Source organism: Microcaecilia unicolor, chromosome 2 (genome assembly GCF_901765095.1).
Source record: "Microcaecilia unicolor chromosome 2, aMicUni1.1, whole genome shotgun sequence".
Lineage (NCBI taxonomy): Eukaryota > Metazoa > Chordata > Amphibia > Gymnophiona > Siphonopidae > Microcaecilia > Microcaecilia unicolor.
In genome coordinates, this window is record NC_044032.1 from 516,730,880 (window position 1) to 516,755,723 (window position 24,844).

The window sequence follows — 24,844 nt, forward strand, 5'->3', positions numbered from 1 at the left end:
ATTACCTGATTTGACCTCCTCAATATATTGTGGACTAAATATTTGTGATTTTCCTTTTTTCTCTCATGTTTAAACTCAAATTTCTGATCTATTTCAAGTTATGGAATGATATATGCTTGATATATTGGTAAATGCATAGATATTAAATAAATAAAAATAGAATGCAGTGAGAAGAATGTGAACATCCGTATAGGTGTTCTGCTGTCGCCTAGTTACCAGGAGCTAGGATAAAATACGTAGGGACATTCAGCTCAGGCACCCCTCTACCCCACGTCAATTAACTTTCAGATAACCAAGCCCACTACCCTAAAGTTTTATAATTAAGGGGCATACTTACCAACATGGACTCCCATTAAGACGTGCTATTTTACCACTAACAAATGGTATTTTAATACAGGTCCCATGTTATGCACTGAGACATAGGGGTCCTTTTACTAAGGCGCGCTAACAGATTTAGGGCCACTTTTACCAAGCTGTGGCAAAAGGAGGCCTGCGCTGGCGTCGGCCCGTGTTTTTCACTCACGCCGAAGCCCCTGCAGCTGGTAAAAGGGAAGTCTCATTTTCCTACAGGAAATGACCATGCGGCAAGTAAAGCACTTGCCGTGCGGCCATTTCGGGGTGGGGGGAGCCCTTACCGCCACCCATTGAGGTGGCGGTAAGGGCTCCCGCGCTAACCCAGTTTCAACCAGGCAGCGTGCAGCACTGCCAGATTACCACTGGGTACACTCCGACGCTACAAAAATAAATACATTTTTATAGCGTCGGAAAAGACAGCGTGCTAGGGGTGGGAAGTACCGCTGGGCTGCTATGGTAGCCCGGCAGTACTTCCTGTATAGCGAGTGGCAAGCCCACGTTGGGCTTACCGCCCCTTAGTAAAAGGAGCCATAAGTGCACACTAACAGCACAAGCTAATTGCTAATACACCTGTTATATTCCTTTGGGCATGTTATCATTTAGCGTGTGCGAAATCCGTTGGCACTCCTTAGTAAAAGGACCCCTTGGTTACTAATAACAGTTAACAGTAAAATAACACGTCTTCTATTTTTGAAATACTGTCAAAGCATCCAGTTTCTGTTCAAACTCTTACTAAAAAAAAGTTCAGAAATGGTCACATTTCCTTGAGATATCTCCAAAGAATCCAAAGTAATATCTCTTTCTGTTCTTGTTAACCTCATGTCATTTCTTTGGTAAATAAGAGGCATTTGAGTATAGATGGTAGTTCATTTTGAGATATTGAAAGAACTTCAGAAAAAAATATTTCACCACCATCATCTCCTTTGGAGAAATTCCTGTGGATTGGGGAAAGTTTAGAAATCTCAGGTTAACACTCCAAATATTATTTTCTACTGCTTCCAATTTAGCTTTTATTCCATAGAGGGAGGACATTTATGGGTTGTGATTTGATGGCATTTCCCGATGTATGTACCTTAATAAGATAGTTTGAAAACTGTACCTCATTCACCCTTCCTATAAATCATTCATTAAATAACATGAAATTAAATCTCCTGATAGGGAACTATACATAAAGTATTTACAAACCACTACCAATTTTGTGAGTCTGTTACTATCATAGGTTCTATAGAAGGAACAAAGAAACAGTATAAAACACTCCAACCTACTGGAGAAAAAATACTGGTTCAAAAAAAACTTCCTCCTCCAAAATATAGAATAGAGTGAATGAAAGCACAAAAAATTCTTTTATCAACAAATTCTATTTTCAAATAACAAATGCTCAAACAAGCTAACTTTCAAACTGCACATAATACAACCAGTTAAATCTAAAAACTGACACTATATTGTATACATAAAAACACTAGATCTCTCCCCAGGTAATCCCGCTGCAATTCTCAAATCACCTCATCCACATTTGCTGAACAGGCAGTGCACTGCAGTATTGGGAACATTCAAAGAACTGGAAGAACCCGGGATGAGGCGCTATAAAGTGCCTCTTCCAGGGCCTCATCGTACAAGTGGGTTGAGAACCACAACAGTTCTCAGCCTGGGCTTCACAATCCACAGCGTTCTTCTATGTCACCATCCCAACATGACTGTTGCTCCCTCTGGGAGCTCAGTGCCACGTCTGCAACAGCTCAAGCCAACCCAGGTTGTAGAGCTGCCCCTGATCTACCAGTCTAGTCAGGATACATCCTACTTAAATCTAATGCCAGACACACAACTACTCTACTACAGTCACTCAGAAATCTCCTTTAAGCCCAACTTCAGTCAGCCCTTTTTCTGTGAGGAGAGGATAGGGTGAGAAGTTTTTTTTTTCATTATGGCCAATGGTATGAGATTCACAGAAACAGTAAATTGTTATTTGTTGTAAGCAGCTGGCATTGGCCCAGGCAGGACTGTCTTAAATCTATGAGCCCAGAATCCGGCCTGTTCTAACATGGGATGGCAGATGGCAACATTTCACATTCATGTCAGAATCAGTATCTTCCATAAGCACCATGAAATGTTCATAACAAAAATGACCCCTTCCCCTTAAAAGGCAGCAGGGCAAGCTAGAGTCTTTAAAATATCAAGTTACAGGCTTCCTCGCTCCCTTGCATTTTCCTTTCATTGGAGTTTGTCTTTTTTTCCTGTTTTGTTTTGTCCTACTACATTTCTTACACTGTCACACTTTTTGTAGTAAATCACTCTTTACCTTTTTATAATAGTCATGGCCGCAGATTTTTTATTGTGGTGTGTGTGGGGTTTTTGTTTGGGGGGAGGGGCAGGAAGAGGAGGAGGAGGAGGCTAAACCCTTCCCAGAACCTGGTACTCAAGCTGTTCTTGTTGAATGGGTGGTTTGTGCCTGAAGTCCTGACAAGAGCTGAAGTGTAAATTTTAAGGGGCTTCGACCTTAGCTCCAGAACTTAGTACAAGAACAGTGCTGGGTAGATTTCTTTGGTCTGTGCCCTGAGAAAGGCAAGGACAAATCAAACTTGGGTATACATATAAAGTATCACATACCATGTACATTGAGCCTGCAAAAGGTGGGAAAATGTGGGATACAAATGTAACAAATAATAATAATAATAAATGAGTTTACCTTGGGCAGACTGGATGGACCGTACAGGTCTTTATCTTTTGTCATTTACTATGTTACTATGTCCTAGTCAATTTTGATTTATAATGGTAGAAGAACTTTCTAATACCTCCTCAGGAATGAAATGAACTTTTCAAATCTTATTTGCCTTTAGGTTAATCAAAGTCCACCTTATCTGAATACTGTGCTCCTTCCCTCTGCCCCGTGTTTGTTCCCAAATCACTTCTGGTATTCCTCAAACAATTTTTCTTTGCTTCTTTTGTATTCAAGTGTGTGGTGCTGCCATATTCCACCATAAAGCAATATTACTACGTGGTGGACTTTTCCCCTCCTAACAAAAGATAAAATGGCTGTTCACAAGATACATATAAACTTCCTTGTTACGATACATGTACATAAAACATCCTTTTCTGATGATTGTAGAATATCCAGAACATATCTGATTGATTCAGAAACTCAAGCTTGTGTTGTTATAAACTGCACTGCAAAATAGGTGTAGCTGGGCTTGCCATTGATTTGAATGATGATTGATATTTGATGTAGGGGGTGTATGGTTGATGTATTTGTGTTTGTCTTTTTGTTTCCCTCTGTGCTGCTGCTGTGATATGGAGCTCTGTGCCTTGCACTCTTTTCCTAGAGTTGCAATGAGGATTGGAAGTCTTGTACATTTTGGCTTAATGGGATTGTGAAAGGTCTAAGCTTGCTGCTTTGCTTCTATTCCAAACAGTAGCCATCAACATTCAGGGGTCCCTTTTACTAAGCTGCGGTAAAAGGGGGCCTTCGCTAGTGTCAGTGTGTGTTTTTGAGGCACGCTGATGCCCCCTTTTACCACAGCGTGTAAAGAAATGGCCATGTGGTAAGTGAACCACTTGCCACATGACAATTTCAGGGTGGGGGCGAGCACTTACCGCCACCCATTTAGGTGGCTCCCACCCACCCATTGAGGACTCCCACACTAACCTGTTGGTAACCAGGCAGCACCCAGTGCTGCCCGATTACTGCCGGGTAGGCATCGGTGTTACAAAATTGAAAATATTTTTCTAGCACCAGAAACCTTTGTCTTTATAAATAAAGCCCTGAAACACCGACCTACCAAGGGACTCTTTTACTAAGCTATGAAAAGCATTACTGCACACTTAAACCTTATTCTGTATATGCTGCTCAAAATTACACGTGTAGATTTGGGCACACACCCAATTTGCACGCACAATTTAATTGACAGATGAGACAATTAACACCGATAATCAGGCGCTAATTGGCATTAATTTAAATTTACATGTGCATCTTTAGGCACCGGGGATCTGCACATAAATTGTACGCACGGATCGTAAAATGAGGTGCAGCCATGGGGAGGAGCATGAGTGGGCCAGGGGCATTCCTGGAATTTGTGCGGTGTTATAGAATTTGAGGGATCTGCACCTAATTTAGGGGGTCTTTGCCACGGTAACATTTCTGGTGCACACTAAATGCTAGAGACACTCATAGGAATATATGGGCATCTAGCATTTAGCTCACATTTATTTTTAGTGTACGCCAAAAATGCTACCGCGGCTTAGTAAAAGGCCGTATTAGGCACGATAATTTTCAGCAGGCTTCAGTTGGTGTAAATCCTCACACCCAAAATTGGCCATGGATTTGCCATTTATAGACTAGCACATAGCACTAATTTTTATTGGCGCCCAAATAGCGCCCAAAATCTAAATCTAAATAAATAAATAAATACATAATTGAGTCCTTAATGCAGGAAAAATGGCCTAACGCAGGATGCGCTAAAGCATTCTTCATTAGTTTTGCCATCTGCACACAGTAAGCATGCAGTAATTATTTATTTTGGAAGGGGCGTGTCAGGTTAGAGAATGGACGTGGAACTAGGGGGCAGTAAAGGCTTCTGCATTCATTTTTTTTAATGGCCACGCAGTAATGCTATCTTTAGCGCATAGCCAGAAACTCGACAAATAGGAAAATGCATATTTACGGCCACATTTGGACTTGGCACATGGGAAAGTCCTGCGTTAGGGGGCTCTAAGCCCATTGACTAGTGTAGCTTAGAAAAAGGGCCCCTAAATCTGCAAGATGGGGGGGGGGGGCTACTCTCAAGTGGACACCCGGAATGAGTGAGAATGACATGCCATCAGGCTGGATCTGTGCCTGAGAATGTTCTGCAGAACTTGGTATGTTTATTTTCAAGGTAGTAAAAAGTTGATAATTGCCTTGCTCTTGTGCCTTGCTCTTGTGCTTGTTCAGAATGCACTGGAGAATCAGGAGCATCTCCCTCCTGGATTTTTCTTGTCTCTTTTCCCACTCATTTTTTCTCAGCTGCTTCTCTTTGGCATTCCAGCTGTTCAGTTTATCTGTATGTGAATGGCAATGGTAGGTGAATGACTGTATGAGCCTGGTGTTAATATGCAAACAGTGATCCGTGTACCTATTTGAGCAGGTGGGATATAATATAGATGCAATTTAGCATTTGTTATAGAAAGTACAGAATTCTAACATGTCTTCAGTCTCAAAAAATGAATAAGTTCCTTGTGGTAAAAGGTCCATTTAAAGTTCACCAGATTACTTATCGGGTTAATTTTAAGTGAATCTTCAACCAGTTAATCGGTTTATTTGGACAGTTGAGTGTCTTTTAAGTTTAGGATAGCTATTGGTTCAGTTCTGCTTAAGTAGATAAAGATGACACTGAATATTGCACTTTCCATAGTCTTTACTGTAACAAAGTGGATCACAGTTAAAATTGTACTAATATACATTTACATTTGCAATGTAAATCTGAAAATAGTTTGGTATATTACAACCTCATCCCAGAGCTAAAATATTATAGGCAAAAAAAAAAGCCCCCACTCCCAGAACACTCCAATCCCTCCCAAAGTTAAGCAGTTAAATTTGAACCAGGTAGCAAGTTGTCTGGTTAAAACTTAACTGGTCAAAGGGCACACATTTTTAAAAAGTCAATAATGTATGTGGTCAACTCCAAAATCATATCATAGTAGGCTTTAATTGCAGTATAGGACAAAAGGTAGCTTAGCCACTTTGTGGGACAGGGCTACTGTTAATTAGGATCGCTCTGTCTCTTTCCTTCTTTGCTGACTTTCCTTTTGCAGGCCTTCATCATTTTGACTGTAAGTAAAACTCAGCACCTGAGCTCACTTTGTTCTCCAGCTCTGCTGCACTCTCTTCACTGTGTGTCTGTCTCTCCACCTCTTCCCAAAGAGAGCCATCAGGTCCTGCCCCAGTTTTGCCGCACTTTCTTTTGAACTCAGTGTTTTCTTCTTGCGTTCTTTTTGTCCCTTTCATTTTGAGGAGAAACAGTGGAGGAAAATTTCTGTTGTAATTCTTGCCGTACTTCCTATTGTTTTGTATTCCTGCTTAAACCTTCAGGAATAACCCTGGTACTACGGCAGGAGCATTCTGGCAAAGGATGCCGCGCCATGTTTGCAGCTATTGCGCTTCAGAAGATTCTGCAGCTTTCATCTCTTGCTTCCTGTTTCCTTCCTTCAACCTACCCGTGGCCTGGTGGATGCACATGTGATCACCAAGCGAGATGTTCTGTTGTGCTTGATCTAACCATGTGGTTGTGAGGTATGAGTAAAACATGGTTCTGTCAAGCACCATGGAACGTTGCGCGGCTTCCTACAGCTGAAATGTGAGAGAGAGCCAGATACTTTGAAAGTTAAGCGAGGAGAGGAGACTTATCAGTCTTAAACTGTGATGCAGGAGTGGGGACCGTAAAAAAGAATGTAGGAGAATCTGAAACTTCTATTGAAGGGAAATGCAAGTCCTAACAGAGCATCAAGGACATGGCATGTAACATCTAACCCTACACTGCGTTGAGGGGAAGGGTTTTCATACTAAGTATTCTTGTTGGTCATGGAATATATTTGATTCTGTGATATCTTTTTTTTTCCTCTAGCTAATACAGAGTTTATCCAAAGATGTGGCTGTATGCAAGCTTTGAGATCACATGTCTCTGCGGATGATGTGGGCAGAGTAGACACGTTACAGCTCAAAAGCTGAAGTACAGCATCAATGGATAATTTCTATATTGGTTTAATAAAACGTTATCATGCCTCGCAAAGAGTCCAATGAAAACCTTGGGAAAATAGTTTAGAGAAGAGAAGGTTGGCTCAAAAGAGGACCAGCAGAAAGTATGGCTGTGAAAAGCTGAACTTGTTATCCTATCATGTGAACTTGGTCATGTTTTTTTCTTCCAGAAAGCCTCAAGCCTTTATGTTTAACCCTGTGTGTAAGTCTGGAAACCTCACGATGTCTGTCCAACAGAACAAAGTTTGCCAAACTTTTTCCGAGTTGTCAACACTTACAATCTGCTTTAAGTTTTTTGCTCCAAGAAAATCATAATTCAGCCTGTGGACTCACTCTCTGCATCATTTTTGGCTTGAATCTCTCACAGGCACGGAGGATTACCGATCCAAACTGAGCGGAGATTGCTTTGCAGACTTGGCATGCCCTGAAAAATGCCGCTGTGAAGGAACCACCGTAGATTGCTCCAATCAAAAACTCACCAAAATCCCTGATCACATCCCCCAGTACACTGCTGAACTGTAAGTTCAATTTCACATGACTGGATTGATCCCCAGTAATTTGCTTTATTTACAATCTGGCAGTTGCACAGTGGGGAGGAAAAAAAGGAAAATACAGTTGCAGGCAGGAATTCAAATTTTGTTCCATTACATATCAAAAACCGTGTTTTGTTTTGGATTCTTAACAACAAAGTTTAATCCTCCTGACTTTACAGGGGGGACAGGTGGCAGTGTTTTAATGTCTCCATCGAACGTTATGGCTCATGTTGCATTTGAAGCTTTGCAAAAAAATTGGGAAAAGAAAAAGCTCCATACTCTTCCTATTCCATGATGTTAAAGATGAGAATAACATGATTCTAGTTTAATGTTCAAATGTGTTACATTTCTCTTTTTTGCTCAAATAATCTTTAAGGTCAGATTAAGAAAGTTATAACAAATGATTAGGGTACCTCCCCCATCCTCAGTCAAATTCAAGACCTTTAAGCATCCCCTTTCAAAGTCTGCCCCTCAAATCAAGGTTGGAGTACCCTTAAAGCACTTCTCTCTTCACATCTGACCACTTTTCCCTAATCAAGATCAGAGCCAAACCCCTCTCATCTTTTTGGTAATGATCTCTTACCATCCTAGAAATGTCCAATGTTCACCGGTAGGGGAGAAATGAGAGCCTCATGCCGGTGCCACTTTAATGATCAATGCCGCCTGGCAGTGGTATTCACAGGAAGGCCAGTATTCAGACCGGTGCCTGGTTAGCTCATTGGATAAAGTTAGGATGGCATTTTTGCTGTCTTAACTTTATGCAATTACAGATTGAATATTGCTGTTAACTTGTTAAGTGTTAGGTATTATTAGGAAAGGAATGGAAAACAAAAATGAGGACGTTATAATGGCTTTGTATCGCTCCATGGTGGGACCACACATTAATACTGTGTGCAATTCTGGTCACCGCATCTCAAAAAAGATATAGTGGAATTAGCAAAGGTACCGAGAAGGGCGACGAAAATGATAAAGGGGATGGGACGTCTTTCCTATGAGGAAAGGCTAAAGCAGCTAGGGCTCTTCAGCTTGGAGAAAAGACAGCTGAGGGGTGATATGATAGAGGTATATAAAATACTGAGTGGAACAGGTAGACATTAATCATTTGTTTACTGTTTCCAAAAATACTAGGACTAGGGGGCACGCAATGAAGCTACAAAGTAGTAAAATTAAAACAAATCGGAGAAAATATTACTTCATGAACATGTAACTAAACTCTGGAATTCATTGCCAGAGAAAGTGGTAAAGCAGTTAGCTTAGCGGGGTTTTAAAAAGTTTTAGCTAGGTTCCTAAAAGAAAAGTCCATAAGCTATTATTAAGATGGACTTGGGAAAATCCACTGCTTTTTTTCTAGGATAAGCAGCATAAAATGTAGTGTACTGTTTTGGGGATCTTGCCAGGTACTTGTAACCTGGATTGGCCACTGTTAGAAACAGGATGCTGGGTGTGATGGACCTTCGGTCTGTCCCAGTATGGCAATGCTTATGTTCTTGTGTACTCATGGACCACTCTGGATCTAACCAGACAGGCAGTGTTCAGTGGCATTACCTTCTTAAATGCCATTGAATATTACCAGATGGCCAACACAGGGGGGGTTAACCAGACAGGAGCCTCTCCTGCCAATTAAACCTTTAGGAATATTGATCCCCTAGGTGTCTGTGGAATGGTAAAGTCATTACAGGGTAAGAGTGGTATTCTCCCCCTTTGAGTCAATGCCTTGACCAAGGGAGCTTATTTGGAATGGGGGGAAAGGAGAGATGTCCAGACTTTGTGGTGGTGTTTGGGAGTGGGGAGGAAGTTAAAGGATTTGTCCTAATTTGGCTGGTCAGCACAGGGGATTTTGAGATGCAGTGTGCATACTAAGGGCCCCTTTTACCAAACGGCGGCAAAATGGACCGTTCAGGTCTTTATCAGCCATCATTTACTATGTTACTATGCTGGCATCGGCATGCATTTTTCACATGTGCCAAGTCCCCCTTTTACCGCAGCAGGTAAAGGGGAAGTCTCTTTTTCCTGCAGGAACTGGCCATGCGGCAAGTAAAGCACTTGCCGTGCAGCCATTTGGGGGGGGGGGGTAGATCCCTTACCGCCACCCCTTGAGCAGCGCACAGTAATGCCCAATTACCGCCAGGTACACTCTGGCGCTATAAAAATTAATCTATTTTTTAGCACTGGATTGATGGCGCACTAGAGGTGCGAAGTACCGGTGGGTTACTGCAGTAGCCCCGCGGTACTTCCTGTTTAGTGAGCAGTAAGCCTGCATTGGGCTTATCGCCACTTAGTAAAAGGGGCCCTAAGGTTTTTTGTTTTTTGTTTTTTTTATTTATCATTTTACTTAATTACATTCACATTTATCACATAATGTAAGGAAAAACAGAAATTAATATAAGGAAAAAGAAAAAACATTTTCTCTCAACAATATATATAATTGTCCACTATTGGGGGATCAAGATCAGGAAAACAATCTCAAAGAAAATAAGAAAAACACCAAGTGGTTAATCTTACAAATTAATATTTTCTGAGGGAGGAAGGTTAATCGGTAATTGCACCAGTACAGTGGTAACTAAAGGAAGTTGCTGCAGAGGGTTCTTCATCTGTTCGTTTAACTCCACAAATTGTAATTTCTTGGGTTCAACAAATAAGTAATAAGGAAATAAAGGGGCCCTAAGGTTTAACATAACTCATAAAGATGTGTTGAATTGAGACTCTAGTCAGTTTGTATTAAATTGTGTGTGGAGGAGATTATGCTATGCTATTTCATATGTACTTATTAGAGCTTTATTTGCATCTGGTGTTATGTATTTTCAATAGGTGACTGTACTGATTTTACTACTAATCATTTCTGTAGCACTACCAGACATATGCAGTGCTGTACATATTATATGCAGGTACTTTTTTCTGTCCCTAGAGGGCTCACAATCTAAGTTTTTATACCTGGGGCAATGGAGTGTTAAATGACTTATGCAGGGTCACAAGAACCTATAGTGGGACTTGAACTCAGGTTGCCAGGATCAAAGTCCGCCACACTAACCATTAAGCTACTCCTCCACTCCTGGAGAGTTTTATCTTTAAAATCTTCATATATTGCATACAACTAAGCATGCATGCCAAGCTGTAGTGCACCACCCCCAACCGTCCTTGACCCAGGTCAGGTTGCATATTTGGCTATCCTAAAGCCCAGACCAGTTTGTGAGCCTTGAAGGTTCAGGTTTCCTGACCCATCTTATGTGTTTATGCTATATGTGAATGGCAGTTTCTTTAAAAAGAGGTGCCATTAGCAGCTCTGAAGATGGGCCTTTCCAGCTTTTATAATTAACTTTAATCTTCTCAGGGCCCTCCTCATGTCTTGAACTGTTGTAAAGGCAGCTCTTTTAAGTTACTGCTTTTGTAATGTCAATCCCAGCTGTTTACTCAGAATTAAGCTGTCATATCACTATATTCCTATTTAAATACAGTACACAAAGTTTATTTCATGATATTTGATATTATCTTTTGATATCAGCAGCAAGGCGGTGTACAGTAAAGAAACCAAATAGCAGAGTATACAATAAAAACATATAAACATAAAACATTTACATCAAACCACATAGAAACAATCAAAAACTACTGACCAGAAACACAGAAGGAAGGGAAATGCATAGCACAACAATATTATTCTGAGATAAAATGTTTTTTATTCAGGACACAAAAGGTAAGGGCAGGCCTGGTTACCAAATTTTAAGTGTCAGGCATTTATATCAGTCCAGCAGATTGCAAGATTATTTAAACAACCAAGTCTTGAGGCCCTTTTTAAAATTTCTGATATGAAACTTCCTGTCTAAGATCAAAAGAAAGAGAATTCCAGAGTGAAGGAGCTGCACAAAGTTCTAAAAATGAATTAAGTATAGCCTGTAGTGCTCAGTAGAAGTTTATGTAGCAATTTCTTAAAGACAGGCTTTTATTGCCATAATTAAGAAGCCCATGTGTGTGTTATCTACATTCATGTTTTTATATACCTACACATTTTCAGGGTTTGATAGATGTCCTCAGAGTGACTGTGACCCATGGTCTTTACTGACAGTGTTTATAAAAAAAAATAAAAAAAAAAGCTTCACCGCACACATCCCTGTGTGCTTTCTAATTTGTTTCATTTCTCAGAAACCCTTGTGTTTGTTTGGGTTTTTGGTGGATACCATAATGGAAGTTCCGCTTGTCTATATTTATCTGCTTTAACTTCCAATTGCATGTAGGATCTTCCAAAAATAATGTTTGAGCAAGGAGGAAAAAGCCTATCCCTTGATTTCCTTTACTACTGCTAGCCTGCATCACTAGCACAGAGGGGGAGCACCCTCGTGGTTAGAGTGGGAGGCTGAGAACCAGGGAAGCCTAGGTTCAAATCCTGGTTCTTTCTGTAACCGTGGGCCAGTCACTTCATTCTATATTCTGAGGTACAACCTTAAGTGTAGACTTACTAACTTGTGTTGATACATTAATGTGCATTTGGGAGGTGATTCTATAAAGCAGGTACTAATGTTTTCATGTTGATTACACATATATAATTATTAGAATAATGGCATGTATGCGCATATGTGTGCATATATGTGCATAAATGCCAAAATTTCACCTAAGCTCTTTTTCTGTGCATTTATGCATATGTTACGTAGTGCATATTTGACAAATGAGCATACATTTAGGCAGAGTCTTGGCGAATCACAGGTGGGACACATCAGGGCCACTGAGAGGGGGGGCATGGGGACAAGATTCCCTGGGCCCAGCCTCCAAGGGGGGCCCTGCATCCACAGGGCATACAGAAGCAGGCAGAAGGTTCTGCTCCCTCGGTCTGTCTCTTGTCTGCTCCTGTGTGTCGGGACCCAGGTGATTGCGTTAACACAAGAACCCGGGTTCCGGCACACAGGAGCAGGAGAGTGACAGACTGAGGGAGGAGCAGACACAGGAAGGTAAGGGGAGTGGCCCGAGTGGGGGGGAGCGGCGGAAGAGGCCATGGCTCGAATGGTAGAGGGGGTGATGGCCCTGCCCCAGATCCGGCTCTGTCTCTTGGTGGCCCTGGGACTCGTGTGTAACGACAGCATTTAGGGATGAGCACTTAACACTGTCACTTGGATTCCAGGGCTCTGTCCTTTCCTTGTTCTCCTCCTACCTCTCCCTCCGCACCTTTAGTGTACACTCTGGTGGATCCTCTTCTACTTCCATCCCTCTGCCTGTCGGCGTACCTCAGGGTTCTGTTCTTGGTCCCCTCCTCTTTTCTATCTACACTTCTTCCCTTGGCTCATTAATCTCATCCCATGGCTTTTCCTACCATCTCTATGCTGATGACTCCCAAATCTACCTTTCTACCCCTGATATCTCACCTTGCATCCAAACCAAAGTTTCAGCGTGCTTGTCTGACATTGCTGTCTGGATGTCTCAACGCCACCTGAAATTAAATATGACCAAAACCGAGCTTCTCATTTTCCCCCCCAAACCCACCTCCCCGCTCCCCCCCGTTTTCTATTTCTGTTGATGGCTCTCTCATTCTCCCTGTCTCCTCAGCTCGAAACCTTGGGGTCATCTTTGACTCTTCTCTCTCCTTCTCTGCTCATATCCAGCAGATTGCCAAGACCTGTCGTTTCTTTCTTTATAACATCCGTAAAATCCGCCCCTTTCTTTCCGAGCACTCTACCAAAACCCTCATCCACCTCCCACTTAGTCACCTCTCCCCTCTCCAGTCGGTTCAAAACTCTGCTGCCCGTCTCATCTTCCGCCAGGGTCGCTTTACTCATACTACCCCTCTCCTCAAGACCCTTCACTGGCTCCCTATCCGTTTTCGCATCCTGTTCAAACTTCTTCTACTGACCTATAAATGTATTCACTCTGCTGCTCCCCAGTATCTCTCCACACTCGTCCTTCCCTACACCCCTTCCCGTGCACTCCGCTCCATGGATAAATCCTTCTTATCTGTTCCCTTCTCCACTACTGCCAACTCCAGACTTCGCGCCTTCTGTCTCGCTGCACCCTACGCCTGGAATAAACTTCCTGAGCCCCTACGTCTTGCCCCATCCTTGGCCACCTTTAAATCTAGACTGAAAGCTCACCTCTTTAACATTGCTTTTGACTCGTAACCACTTGTAACCACTCGCCTCCACCTACCCTCCTCTCTTCCTTCCCGTTCACATTAATTGATTTGATTTGCTTACTTTATTTATTTTTTGTCTATTAGATTGTAAGCTCTTTGAGCAGGGACTGTCTTTCTTCTATGTTTGTGCAGCGCTGCGTATGCCTTGTAGCGCTATAGAAATGCTAAATAGTAGTAGTAGTAGTAACACTAGCTCCGTGGGTGGTCTATTCACATAGACACATATATACATGGCTATGCTGGTATTCTATAAAGGAAAATAGGCTCTGGCTTTCCTTTATAGAATAGGCACCTTGTTAGAATTAATCCCCTTAATGCATATTAATTCAATTTATAAGTAACGAGGCCCAAAAGACATTAATGAGGCTTATGTTAGTTATTAGCATGCATTAAGGCAGAATAATGTGTGTTAAACAATAACACAGATTAGTATATCTAGCCCTTGGACTGTAACTATCTGCTCTGCTTGATTGTAACAGGTCATGAGCTTGTCTTTGAAAGTGTGAGTAATCAGATACTAGTATAAAACACTGAGAAATGAACCCTTTTCCGAAGCTGTGGGGAAAATGAGGAGTAGTTCAAGATCTGTATGTTTGTTCCGAAGAGGCAGAAGAGAATATGAAGCCATCAGGTGTCATTATGGCAGTCAGTATCAGTAGGGAAGGGCAGGAGCATTACTGTTTCTAACATTGATAATCAATAGAAATCAAACAAAATAAAACATGGAAAAGAAAATAAGATGATACCTTTTTTATTGGACATAACTTAATACATTTCTTGATTAGCTTTCGAAGGTTGCCCTTCTTTGTCAGATCGGAAATAAGCAAATGCAACCTTCGAAAGCTAATCAAGAAATGTATTAAGTTATGTCCAATAAAAAAGGTATCATCTTATTTTCTTTTCCATGTTTTATTTTGTTTGATTTCTATTGATAACCTTAAGAGTGGACTAACACGGCTACCACAATCCTCTACTTAACATTGATAAGGAAGATCTGTGAAGGAGTAGACTTTTGTCATGTGGGGGAGGGGAGGCTATCAGCACAGGAGCCTCTTCACAGGCTATTAAAGAGGCCCCCTAGTGTGAAAGAGTTTTTTTCATTCTGTCCATCCTATGGTTGTTTGCATAAAGACATAATGAAGATAGATTATTCACAAGTCAGTAATGACCTGTCTTGGCTGAAGGATGGCATGAGAAGAGAAGATGAACATTCATCAGTATTGATTGGAAGTTGTAATATATCTTCAGCAATGTAGGGGGGATTTAGTGACCAGCAGGAATGTTAGGGGAGCATTATGGCTAGAGTACACAGTTGTGAAATTTGGAAATCTGTGTTCTCTTCCATAGGAGAGAGAGTATTGTGGGAAATAAGGACCATTTGATCCATCTGGTCTGTCTAATTTCATTCCTGGTATAATGTCAGAGACCCCAGCTGAACTCTGGTCTTCTCTTCACTTCACATTTTGAGCTGTTCCTTGCATATCCCATATTTTCTCAATTCTTGTTACAGTTTTCATCTCCTACACCTACCACTCAGTGAAGAAATATTTCCCGATGTTGCTCTCTTGGAACCTGTGACCCATTTTCCCATTTTATCCTAGATCAATTTTTCCCCCTCTCTTCTCTCCTCTCCTCTAGGGTCTACGAATTTAGGTCCTATAAATTCATCTGCTATGACTCTTGATACAGACTGCACTACTTAGATCTACTCTGGGCCCCCACTACCTGGTCTACAATATAGTTTCTCTATCTTTCACTAAAAAAATATGAACTTGAGCAATTCTTTAACCTCTTTTGGTCAAATGCTATGAGCACTTTGGGCAAAGGTATTTCGCCTATACAGTTTATCTTGTATAATAGTTATATTTTCTGACAGTGCTATAAAGAGCAGGGCTTCACAACCGTCTCATGGAGGCACATCTAGCCAGGCAAGTTTTCAGGATTACTGCCATGAATATGCATGAGGTGTATTGGCATGCAGTGGGTCTCCAATACATGCAGATTTATCTCCTGCATATTCATGGTGGGAATCCCAAAAATCCAGACTGGTAGATGTGCCTCTACTTGGTGCTCATTTCATTAGCATATGGTCATCTAGAGTCAAAACTTTAATCCGGTAGCAATGGTGACTGCAGTAAATCACCTTAAGCTCCTATATATATATATATATATATATATATATATATATATATATATATATATATATCAGAAAACCATGTGATGACCATGTTCCAGAGAAATGTCTGCTTGCATTTGCTACTTATCAATCAGTTGATGTTTTCCTGCTATGCCATAAGATTATCAGTCAAAGTATAGTTTGAAAAGTGTGCCCTGGGATTGCTCTTGCACTTTCACTACTGTTCGAGGCATGTCTTGCTGAGCTCTGTTTTCTTTTTCTGCAGGCGTCTCAACAACAATGAATTTACAGTACTGGAAGCTACTGGGATCTTCAAGAAACTTCCACAGCTGCGCAAAATGTTAGTGCATTCTCCCTCTTCAGCAACTAATCAGATGATATGCTACTTTGTATACAACTTGATTTTAATTAGATTCAACCTTGAGTGCAAGGTGAAATGGATTCCAAGGAGAATAAAAGCCAGCAAGATGCAACATGAGTTTCAGGCTGGTTGTTGAAGTAGACTGAGGCTGACAGATTCCTCTTCCAGGCACTGTCAATAATTTTCCTCTCATGCTCAGAGGTTCAATGTCCTAGTTTAGCATTCAGACAGGTGGTCCGTTGTAGCATCACAGCAGGGCTTTCCCTGTCAGAACAATTCCACGTTCTTTTACTGTACCCCAACCATTCTCTTATGCCTGTTTTAGCACTTTGAGGACATGCTTTTGGCAGTTTGCTTCATTACATTTTCATTAGAAAAAAATCAAAGCTAAATGATTGGAAAACTGAGTTGATAGTTTTTCTGTATTAGTACATGTTCCAAAAGGCAGAAGGGCATGTCCGCGTGCGGCCAGTGTGTGCCCGGTGGTTGCATAGTTCATTTTGAAATCTGTGGAGCTTGTTCCTTTATCTCAACAGAAGGCAGCCATAGTCATTAGATGGTAGAGAAATGCATCCCTGCTGGGCAATAATTTCAAACTAAAACTAAGTAGACCAGATCATTTAGACAGTAAAACTTTAATTCAAATGGGCATGTACTAGCCTACTAATGACTTCACCTTATTTAGGCTGCAACATGTGATCTTGCCAAGGTCATTACTTTGCCAGTACATGCCTGCTGCTGCCAGAGGCTATTGTGACTAAGAAGCCATTTATTTTTCTTTTGCATTGAGTTAGAAATTAAATCACAGACCACCATTGTTAGCCCTACAGCCACTTAGCAAGGTTCCGTAGGTAAAGTCTAGCATAGTAAGCAAATATAGATTATTTTGTTAACTTGGTTGGTGGTCTGTATGTTAGATCACTAATGAATTGTGGGTGATTTTGTTACAGAAGAAAATGTTGCAGATGAAAGTATCAGCTCCTTCTACTTAATTCTCTTTAATCCAGTTTGATGAAGGCAGTGCTGTGCACCTCTGCTTCTCAGAACGAGCACAAAGTTCTCTCAAGTGCTAAATGTTGCTCTTTATGAGTTTTTCCAATTTGCCACCATCTCTTTTCCACGCTTTTTGAAATACGAGCTGTCATGAAAACAGCAAGGTGAGAGTGAGAAATCTGTAGCTGTGACGCATTGAAAGGGCAGAAATAGAAAAAAGAAGCATAGCAGTCTCAAATTTTAGTGGTATTGACCAGAATAAGGAAATTGTAACCCAGCTTGGTGGCACAGGTGACAACTGCCGTGTTGTAGAAAGGACCCTGGTTTCTGTGTCAGGCCTTCTGCTGCTCAGGTGGGTGGGGATGTTGTGACACCTAGTGGTTGGATGCAGGACCCATGATTACAGATGTCTAGAAGGAGGCCTGGTGCATGGCCTTCAGCCCAGAGCCATCACTGCAATGACGGAGTGTAGAGGAGAGAATGTAACAGGAGGGAAAAATCCATAGGTGGCTGTGCGTAAAAGCTCCTGGTACCAGATCACATTCCTGGTTCTGACTGAAACAGAAGTATAACAGAGCAAGAAGAAACAACAGGTTCAAAAAGAATTAGTAAAATGTGCTTTAAAAAACAAGTTGAAGGATATATTGCAAGTAGTGTCTAGAGATGAGGGAAAACATGTTAATAATTTTTCTAAAGATACCTTTACATGAGATCCTGCTGCTTCAAAATCTTGATGTTCAGTAAAAAGTGACAAACCTTATTTGAGTTGGTATTTTATAAAAGATCTTTTATGTGTGTGCCATATATGCATGTAAAAAGTGGGAGACGCCCCTTTGAACACAGCACTCAGAACAGTTTGCATTATTCAGCCTGCCCCTGTGCAATATGCACTGTGGCTGCTCTATGTCTTTATATGTCGTAAAGAAGAATAGCAATTCTGACCTAACTACAGTCATTGAAATAATACCAATTATATGAGTTCTCAGTTGTCAAACTGCTACTGCAGTGTATAGAGTCAGTTGTCAAAAGCCATCTGTTTATCATGGACTCAAACTAGAAAAAAACCTAGTCCCTAAGAAACACCCTAATGATAATGATAGAACCTCTATGGTAGTTTCCCCAAAGGGCCAGTAAAGTACTGGGGACAGTGTGTATTTGTGAAAAGAATTTTTCCTAATCTTTTTCTTGAACATTTTTCAGTTTTATTTAAGAAACCCTCGTGTGTGTAACATGAGTCATATAGGGCCAGATTATAAATTTGGCACATAGGAAAATCTTCGCAGAAAACATTTCCGTCTATGCATATTCATTAAGTGGCGCCTAAATTTAGGCGCAGAATGTAGAATAAGCTTAGTTGATATCCTAGTGCCCAAAACTACGTGCCTCAGTTTACACTAATGAAAATGCGACGTAAATCCCAGATTTAGGCACAGAGGCTTTGGGTGGGGAAATGAGCATTTCATTTACACAACGTGTAACTACACCCCTTTTTGCCTACGTGCATTAAAATTTAAGCACAGTGCGTTACAGAATACACTTAGTAAGTTGTGCACCTAAATTCTAATTTTTGCCAATTAGCTGTGAGCTGCCGGTTACCGCCAAGTTACTGCGGGAGCCCTTACCGCCACCTCAATGAGTGGCAGTAAGTGCTCCTCCCTTCATGGTCACACGGTAAGAATAATCTTACCGCATGACCATGTCTTTTTAAGGGCTTTTTACTGCAGCTTGGTAAAAGGACCCTAAATGAAGGAGATGATTCTAAGCCATATCGGTGCTGTAAGTAATGAGTGTATGATATGATACTGGATGCAACAGGTAAACTAATAGCAATCTAAAGAAACAAAGCATAATGAAGAAGCAGAGGATGCAAGAAATACAGTATTTGACAGTGGTTAACATGCATGCAGTAGGAGTGAGAGGCACATGTACTTTGCACATCATGTGAAGAGTGCAGCATATGGATGAACACAAAGGAACTATCACAGCAGTATAACCATATGTACATATGGGAAGCTTTCAAATAAATAAAAAAAGATGTTAAATATTTTTTTAAAAACCCACACAGACAAGCAGTTATAAGGGTTTGTTTTGATATAGAAATATCTTTATTGTCATCATGAGCAAAAATAAAGGCATATAGCGCAGCACTGAAAACCACAATACAGCATTGCAAATAACGAAGCAACATTTTGAATATAACCCTCCTCCCCCTTCACAGACCCCTCCAAAACTCTCTAAATACCCCCCAGCTCCCCTTACATCCCCACCCCCGATTCCCTCCTAACAGAAAGAATTAGAAACCAAGGAGGTTTAATAAAATAATAGAAACCACACAAGTTTGCTACTATTTTCAATAGCATCTGCCAATGTTTTGTGTCCGTCAGTGTGGCGGCAAGCTCCGGCCACTGGCTTCAGCCGACACAGTGGACCAGATAGGCTCATGCCATCTCCAGTTATCAAACTTCCTTGGTTTCCACGACATGATTCATGTTACACACTGAGGGTTTCCTAAATAAATTTGAAATATATTTAAGAAAAAGATAAAAAGGAAACATTTGCAGTACTTTACTGGCCCTTGGGGAAACTTACCATGGTGTCCAACCATAGCACTAAAATTCATTTTGTGTCGTTATCTATTATGAGATCATATGAATGTTTTTTTTTGTTTTCATATTTGGAGGGTTGGATATTTTAGGGTAATCTCTTAAGTTGTATTACTGTTATTTTAATGCTGTACAGTGCTTTCCCTTTCATTTTATAAAGCTATGTGCACATTTTCGCACTTCAAGCAGAAAATTGTGTGCATAGATTACAGAATAGTGGCGACTTAAGTAGTATGTGCAAATCAGCGTGCATTGCCAATTTGTGCTTGCAATTTAATTGATTAATGAGCCAATCAGCGCCAATAATTGGCTGCTAACAATTATTGATGTTAATTAACCATAGTTGAGAGTCAAGCACATATCGTATTCTATAACGCTGTGCACAAAACTCCTATAGCACGTAATTTCAAGGGGGCATGGACAGACGCGTTCCCAGAATTATCATGCATTGTTACAGAATAGACTCAATCAACACCTAAAATTAGGCATCATTTATGTTCTTAGCGATATTCTATAAAGGATGTGGATCCTCCTTTATAGAGCTGCACTCAGTGCTTACATTTTTCAGTGCCAATTTTTCAGCCACATTTATGAATGTAGTTCTAAGATTATTGGCAAATTTAGCTGCTAATTGGCACTAACAACCAATAAACACCAGTAATTTGTGTTAATTGGCCATAAATGCTGTAGTGGGCAACTGCAAGAGGTTGTGGTCCTGGGAGGGGCATAGATGAGTCAGGGGCCTTTACAGCACTTACACACTAAGGGCCTTGTTTACTAAGCTGCACTGTAGGCGCGCTAAATTTTTAGCGTATGCTATCGATAGAGATACCCAACAGGGTCCTGAGATTCTAGAATACTCTTTGTTACCTGCACAACTGCAACATTTAGTCACAGTCACTTACACAGCCCATTGATATGGCTGTACCTAAATGTTGAAGCATAAATATTCACTTCTGATATTATGGGCTAGATTCTATATATGGCGCCTGGAAAATCCACGCAGAAAACATTTCTGCCTAAGCATATTCTATAATATTTCCATGCAGTTTATAGAATACGTTTATCGCCCGTCCACGCAACTGTATTTAGTCGCTAATAGTTATACCAAGTAAAACCTGGTGTAAATACCACCACCTAAGTCAGGCACCGAGCAGGTATATTCTAAAATCCCAGACATAAATTTTCAGAACACCCACAACCCACCTATTAGATGTCCATGGCCATACTCCCTTTTTCACAACGCGCATTAGAATTTAAATGGACCACGTTACAGAATGTGCTTAGCGAGTTCTGCATGTAAGTTCTAATTAATGCCAGTTAGTGCTGATAATTGCTTGTTAACATCCAATTAACAGTGCTAATTGGCTTTTTAACCAATTAGGTTATGTGCATTGTTATGGAATATGCTTGAATTTCCACATGGAAATCTAGGTGCAATATATACAATCCAGAGGCATATGCTTACATTTTGGCAGCCTTTTCAGAATTATCCCCTTTGAGTGTTAGCATGCACTTAAGTTACATAAATAAATAATGTTGCAGTGCAATAAAATGGTAGGGTATCACATCAACCATTCCAAACCTTGCTATGTAGAAGCGATGTCTACTGATGTGTGGTGCCATTTACTACTATCGCTTATTTTTATATGTTGCTACTAGATGTGCATGGTGCTGTACCGATACACCTGAATCATACCTTCTCTCTGAAGTTAGTCTAGTCAAGACCAACGTAAAGTAAGATTCTGTATGAATTTCATGATCAGGAGGAACAGGGGTTAATCTTTAAAAGCATCCTTAGAAAGGATGGATTTGAATAGTCACAAGGGGGGAGCATGATGCACCAACTCAAGAAGTCTGGTCCAAGCGCATGGTGAAGCAAGGTGGAAAGAACCGAGTTAGGGAAATAGGCAAAGGAAGGCTGAGATAAAAGTGACTTGCCCAATGCGCAAAGTTCACAAGAATGCAGGGAGAGAGAGAAGAGGCAGTGAGGAGCTACAGGATGAATTTGCTTGTAGGTGAGAAAGAGAAGCTTGAGCTGTTTGTGGAAGTGGATAGGGAGCCTGTGGAGTAACTTGAAAATAGGGTTTATATAGATGTTGTGGTTTTAGTAAAAAGTAAGTCACACAGCCAAATTTGAATAGTTTGACATGGATAGGAATGTTCACAGGGAGATGTGGGAGGAGCCTTGTAGATGCTGTATTCAGAGCAGAAGAGAGAGTGAGTAATGGTGGTGTGTCGAGAAAGGAGAAGATTGATTTTGGTGCTGTTATATAGAAAGAAATTACACAGCTTAGCAGTGTCTTGGATGTGTACAGGAAAGAAAATACATGAGTCCAAGCTGACCTCAAGATTATGAGCTTGGGGGAGTGGAGGGGGGAGAATGACACTTTCCACAGAAATAAAGAAAGGGGAAGGGTGAGGGAAAAGATGTGGAGGCCAAACAAGACATGAACCTTGGGCCCTCAAATCAAAGGCCGGATGCTCTTCTAACTGAACTATCTTGGGAGCACTCTGTACCTCTGGGACAAAGATATAACTGTTCAAAATATTTTGTCTAGCAAGGCAGATTGATATAGTCTTTGGGAAGTGCACTATCAGCTATCATCTGAGCCCCTTTGAGGATCCTGTGAGGGAAAAGCACAAAGACAAGAGTAACTGCTAGGGTTGAGCAGGAGCAGATGGCAGGAATGAGCACAAGGCTAACATTTGCAATTTGCTTTTGGTTTGTTTGGTCTTTTTTCTTGATTTTTGGGCTTTTTTTTCTGTTCATTTCACAGATGTGTTTTAATACATTTTTAACACTTGTTAGAACTTTTCAACTTACACAGATCAACCTAATGTGCATTAATTCATAGGTTAAACTGTGTTAAATCTATTTTGCGTACACAAAATTGTTTAAGGCATGCTAGCAATCCCAATCTGTTGAAACAAATTTATAATCTTAGTACGCGGTGCCTCTGAGGCAAAATATTGCTAGTACTGTTTATTCCGGTAACACTGTTCTGATGCACATATGAGACAGTCCCACATCAACAATTTTCAGTAAAACAGACTGAAAATCTAATCAGGATGCACAGACAAGACAAATAAAAGGCTTGAATAAAAAATCAACAAGGGCATAATTAGGGAGGACAAGGATTAAGGTTAAAAGCAACCTGAAAAATATGGGATTTTAGGTGGTTTTTAATAGAGAACAGGGATATGGAGGGGAATATGGATTAAAGGGAGTGCAGTTTAAGAATTCTCCTGGGAGTGAGGAGCACATATTGTTCTAGAGCTCCTATGTTTTTTTTTCCTTTTACCGACTCTCCAACATTGATTAAACTGAACTGCTACGACCCCCGAGGAAGGCATTTTATCCGAAACACGGCCCGTGTAGGGTCTTTTTGGGTCAGCTGATTTTGATTAATAAATTCTTGGATTTTCTTACTCCTTGTTTGCTTCAGTTTATTGGAACTTTCCTCACTTTCACCTGTTTTGTGCTTGCTTGACTTTTTGGGGATACTGTGAGGAGCCCCCCCCCCCCCCCCTTTTTTTTTTTAAATATGTTTTTAAACATTGCATTATATGACATTTGTATGCCACGCATACCTCTCCAGTTCAGTGTGGCTCACAATACAAAAACACTGGGCATTCCCCGGAATAGTGCACAAAGAAATTCACATAAAATGAATAAAATCTTTGAATGAATCAAATAACATCAATTGATAAACCAAATATTACCTAAATAAAAAGGACTTCAATCGTTTTCAAAATTTACTTTAACTTTCCAGACCTGTGATTGCAGCCTGATATGCAAAAGTGTTTGTAAACAATTTCTTATATACAGTCTTCTTAGGATTAGCATAATGAAGTATTAAAACCCCCCTTGATTCAGGGCTAGAATTTCTTACTGATAAATGAATAAGTGTCGTCATATAACTATCGGGTAGGAGCAGAACAACGCACAATTAAAAAAAAAACAACAACAAAAAACAGTGAACAATTTAAACATAATGCCCGCATGGGCTGGTAACCAGTGCAATTGTATCAACAATGATGTGGCCCTTTCAAACTTTGATGCTTTAAAAATCAAATGAGTTGTAGTGTTTAACAATGTTTGAATTTTCTTTATTATTATCTGTTTACAGCCCATATAAACAATATTAAAGTAATCAATATGGGCAAACACCAGTAGTTGTGCAATCATTCTGAATAATCAGGAGTAAAATTGTATCTAATATGTCTCCATAGTACTTTAAAAACTTTGGCAGCTATTGCTTGTGTCTGTAATTCAAACGTGAGAAGTCTAGCAAAAATCACTCCCAGAATTTTTAGAGAAGGCTCAAGAGGAAAATTAATTTCATCAATATTTAATTCCTTATCATAAATCATATTAAATGAACTGCTGAATAATAGGAACTTTGAGTAGCACGATAGGCCAGATTCTATATATGGCGCACACCCTTTATAGAATTGTGTGTAACGCCAATTCTTATGCCCTAACTTTGGGCGCCAGATATACGCTTGCCGAAACCTGGTGTAAATGCAGGTGCCCAAGTTGGGCACAGAGACTCAGGGGCTGATATTCAGAGCATGGGAGTTAGCCCAGCTAACTCATGCGGTCAGCGTTAAACCCAGATATTCAGTGACCGGCATTGAATATCCGATTTATTTTTAGCTAGTTTGAACATAACCAGCTAAGTCGATATTCAGACTTAGCTGATTATGTCCAAACTGGCCAAACATATCCCAGGTATTCAATCCTGGCCGGTTAAATGCTTTGAATATTGGGGGTCAGTATTCTGTAATAAATCATGCAATATTTTGGAATGTTCCTCCTACAGCCATGGCCCTTTTGAGTTGCGTGTGATGGGATTTGGGCACTAACAAGTTTATTTTCGAAAGAGAAGGGTGCCCATCTTTCGACACAAATCAGAAGATGGGCGTCCTTCTCACAGGGTTGCCCAATTTGGTGTCCTCAACTGCTTTCCGTCGCGGGGACGACCAAAGTTCACGGGGGCTTGTCGGAAGTACAGCGAAGGCGG

At 40.7% G+C, this 24,844-nt stretch overlaps 1 protein-coding gene across 1 annotated transcript in view; it reads left to right on the forward strand.

Moving 5' to 3' along the window:
• The window catches only part of SLIT2 (slit guidance ligand 2), an 809,356-nt gene that overhangs the window by 607,684 nt on the left and 176,828 nt on the right, over nucleotides 1-24,844 (forward strand). The window contains exons 15-16 of the mRNA XM_030191232.1: nucleotides 7,446-7,596; nucleotides 16,123-16,197. Coding sequence (XP_030047092.1) covers nucleotides 7,446-7,596; nucleotides 16,123-16,197 — 226 coding nt within the window. The remainder of the gene's footprint in view (nucleotides 1-7,445; nucleotides 7,597-16,122; nucleotides 16,198-24,844) is intronic.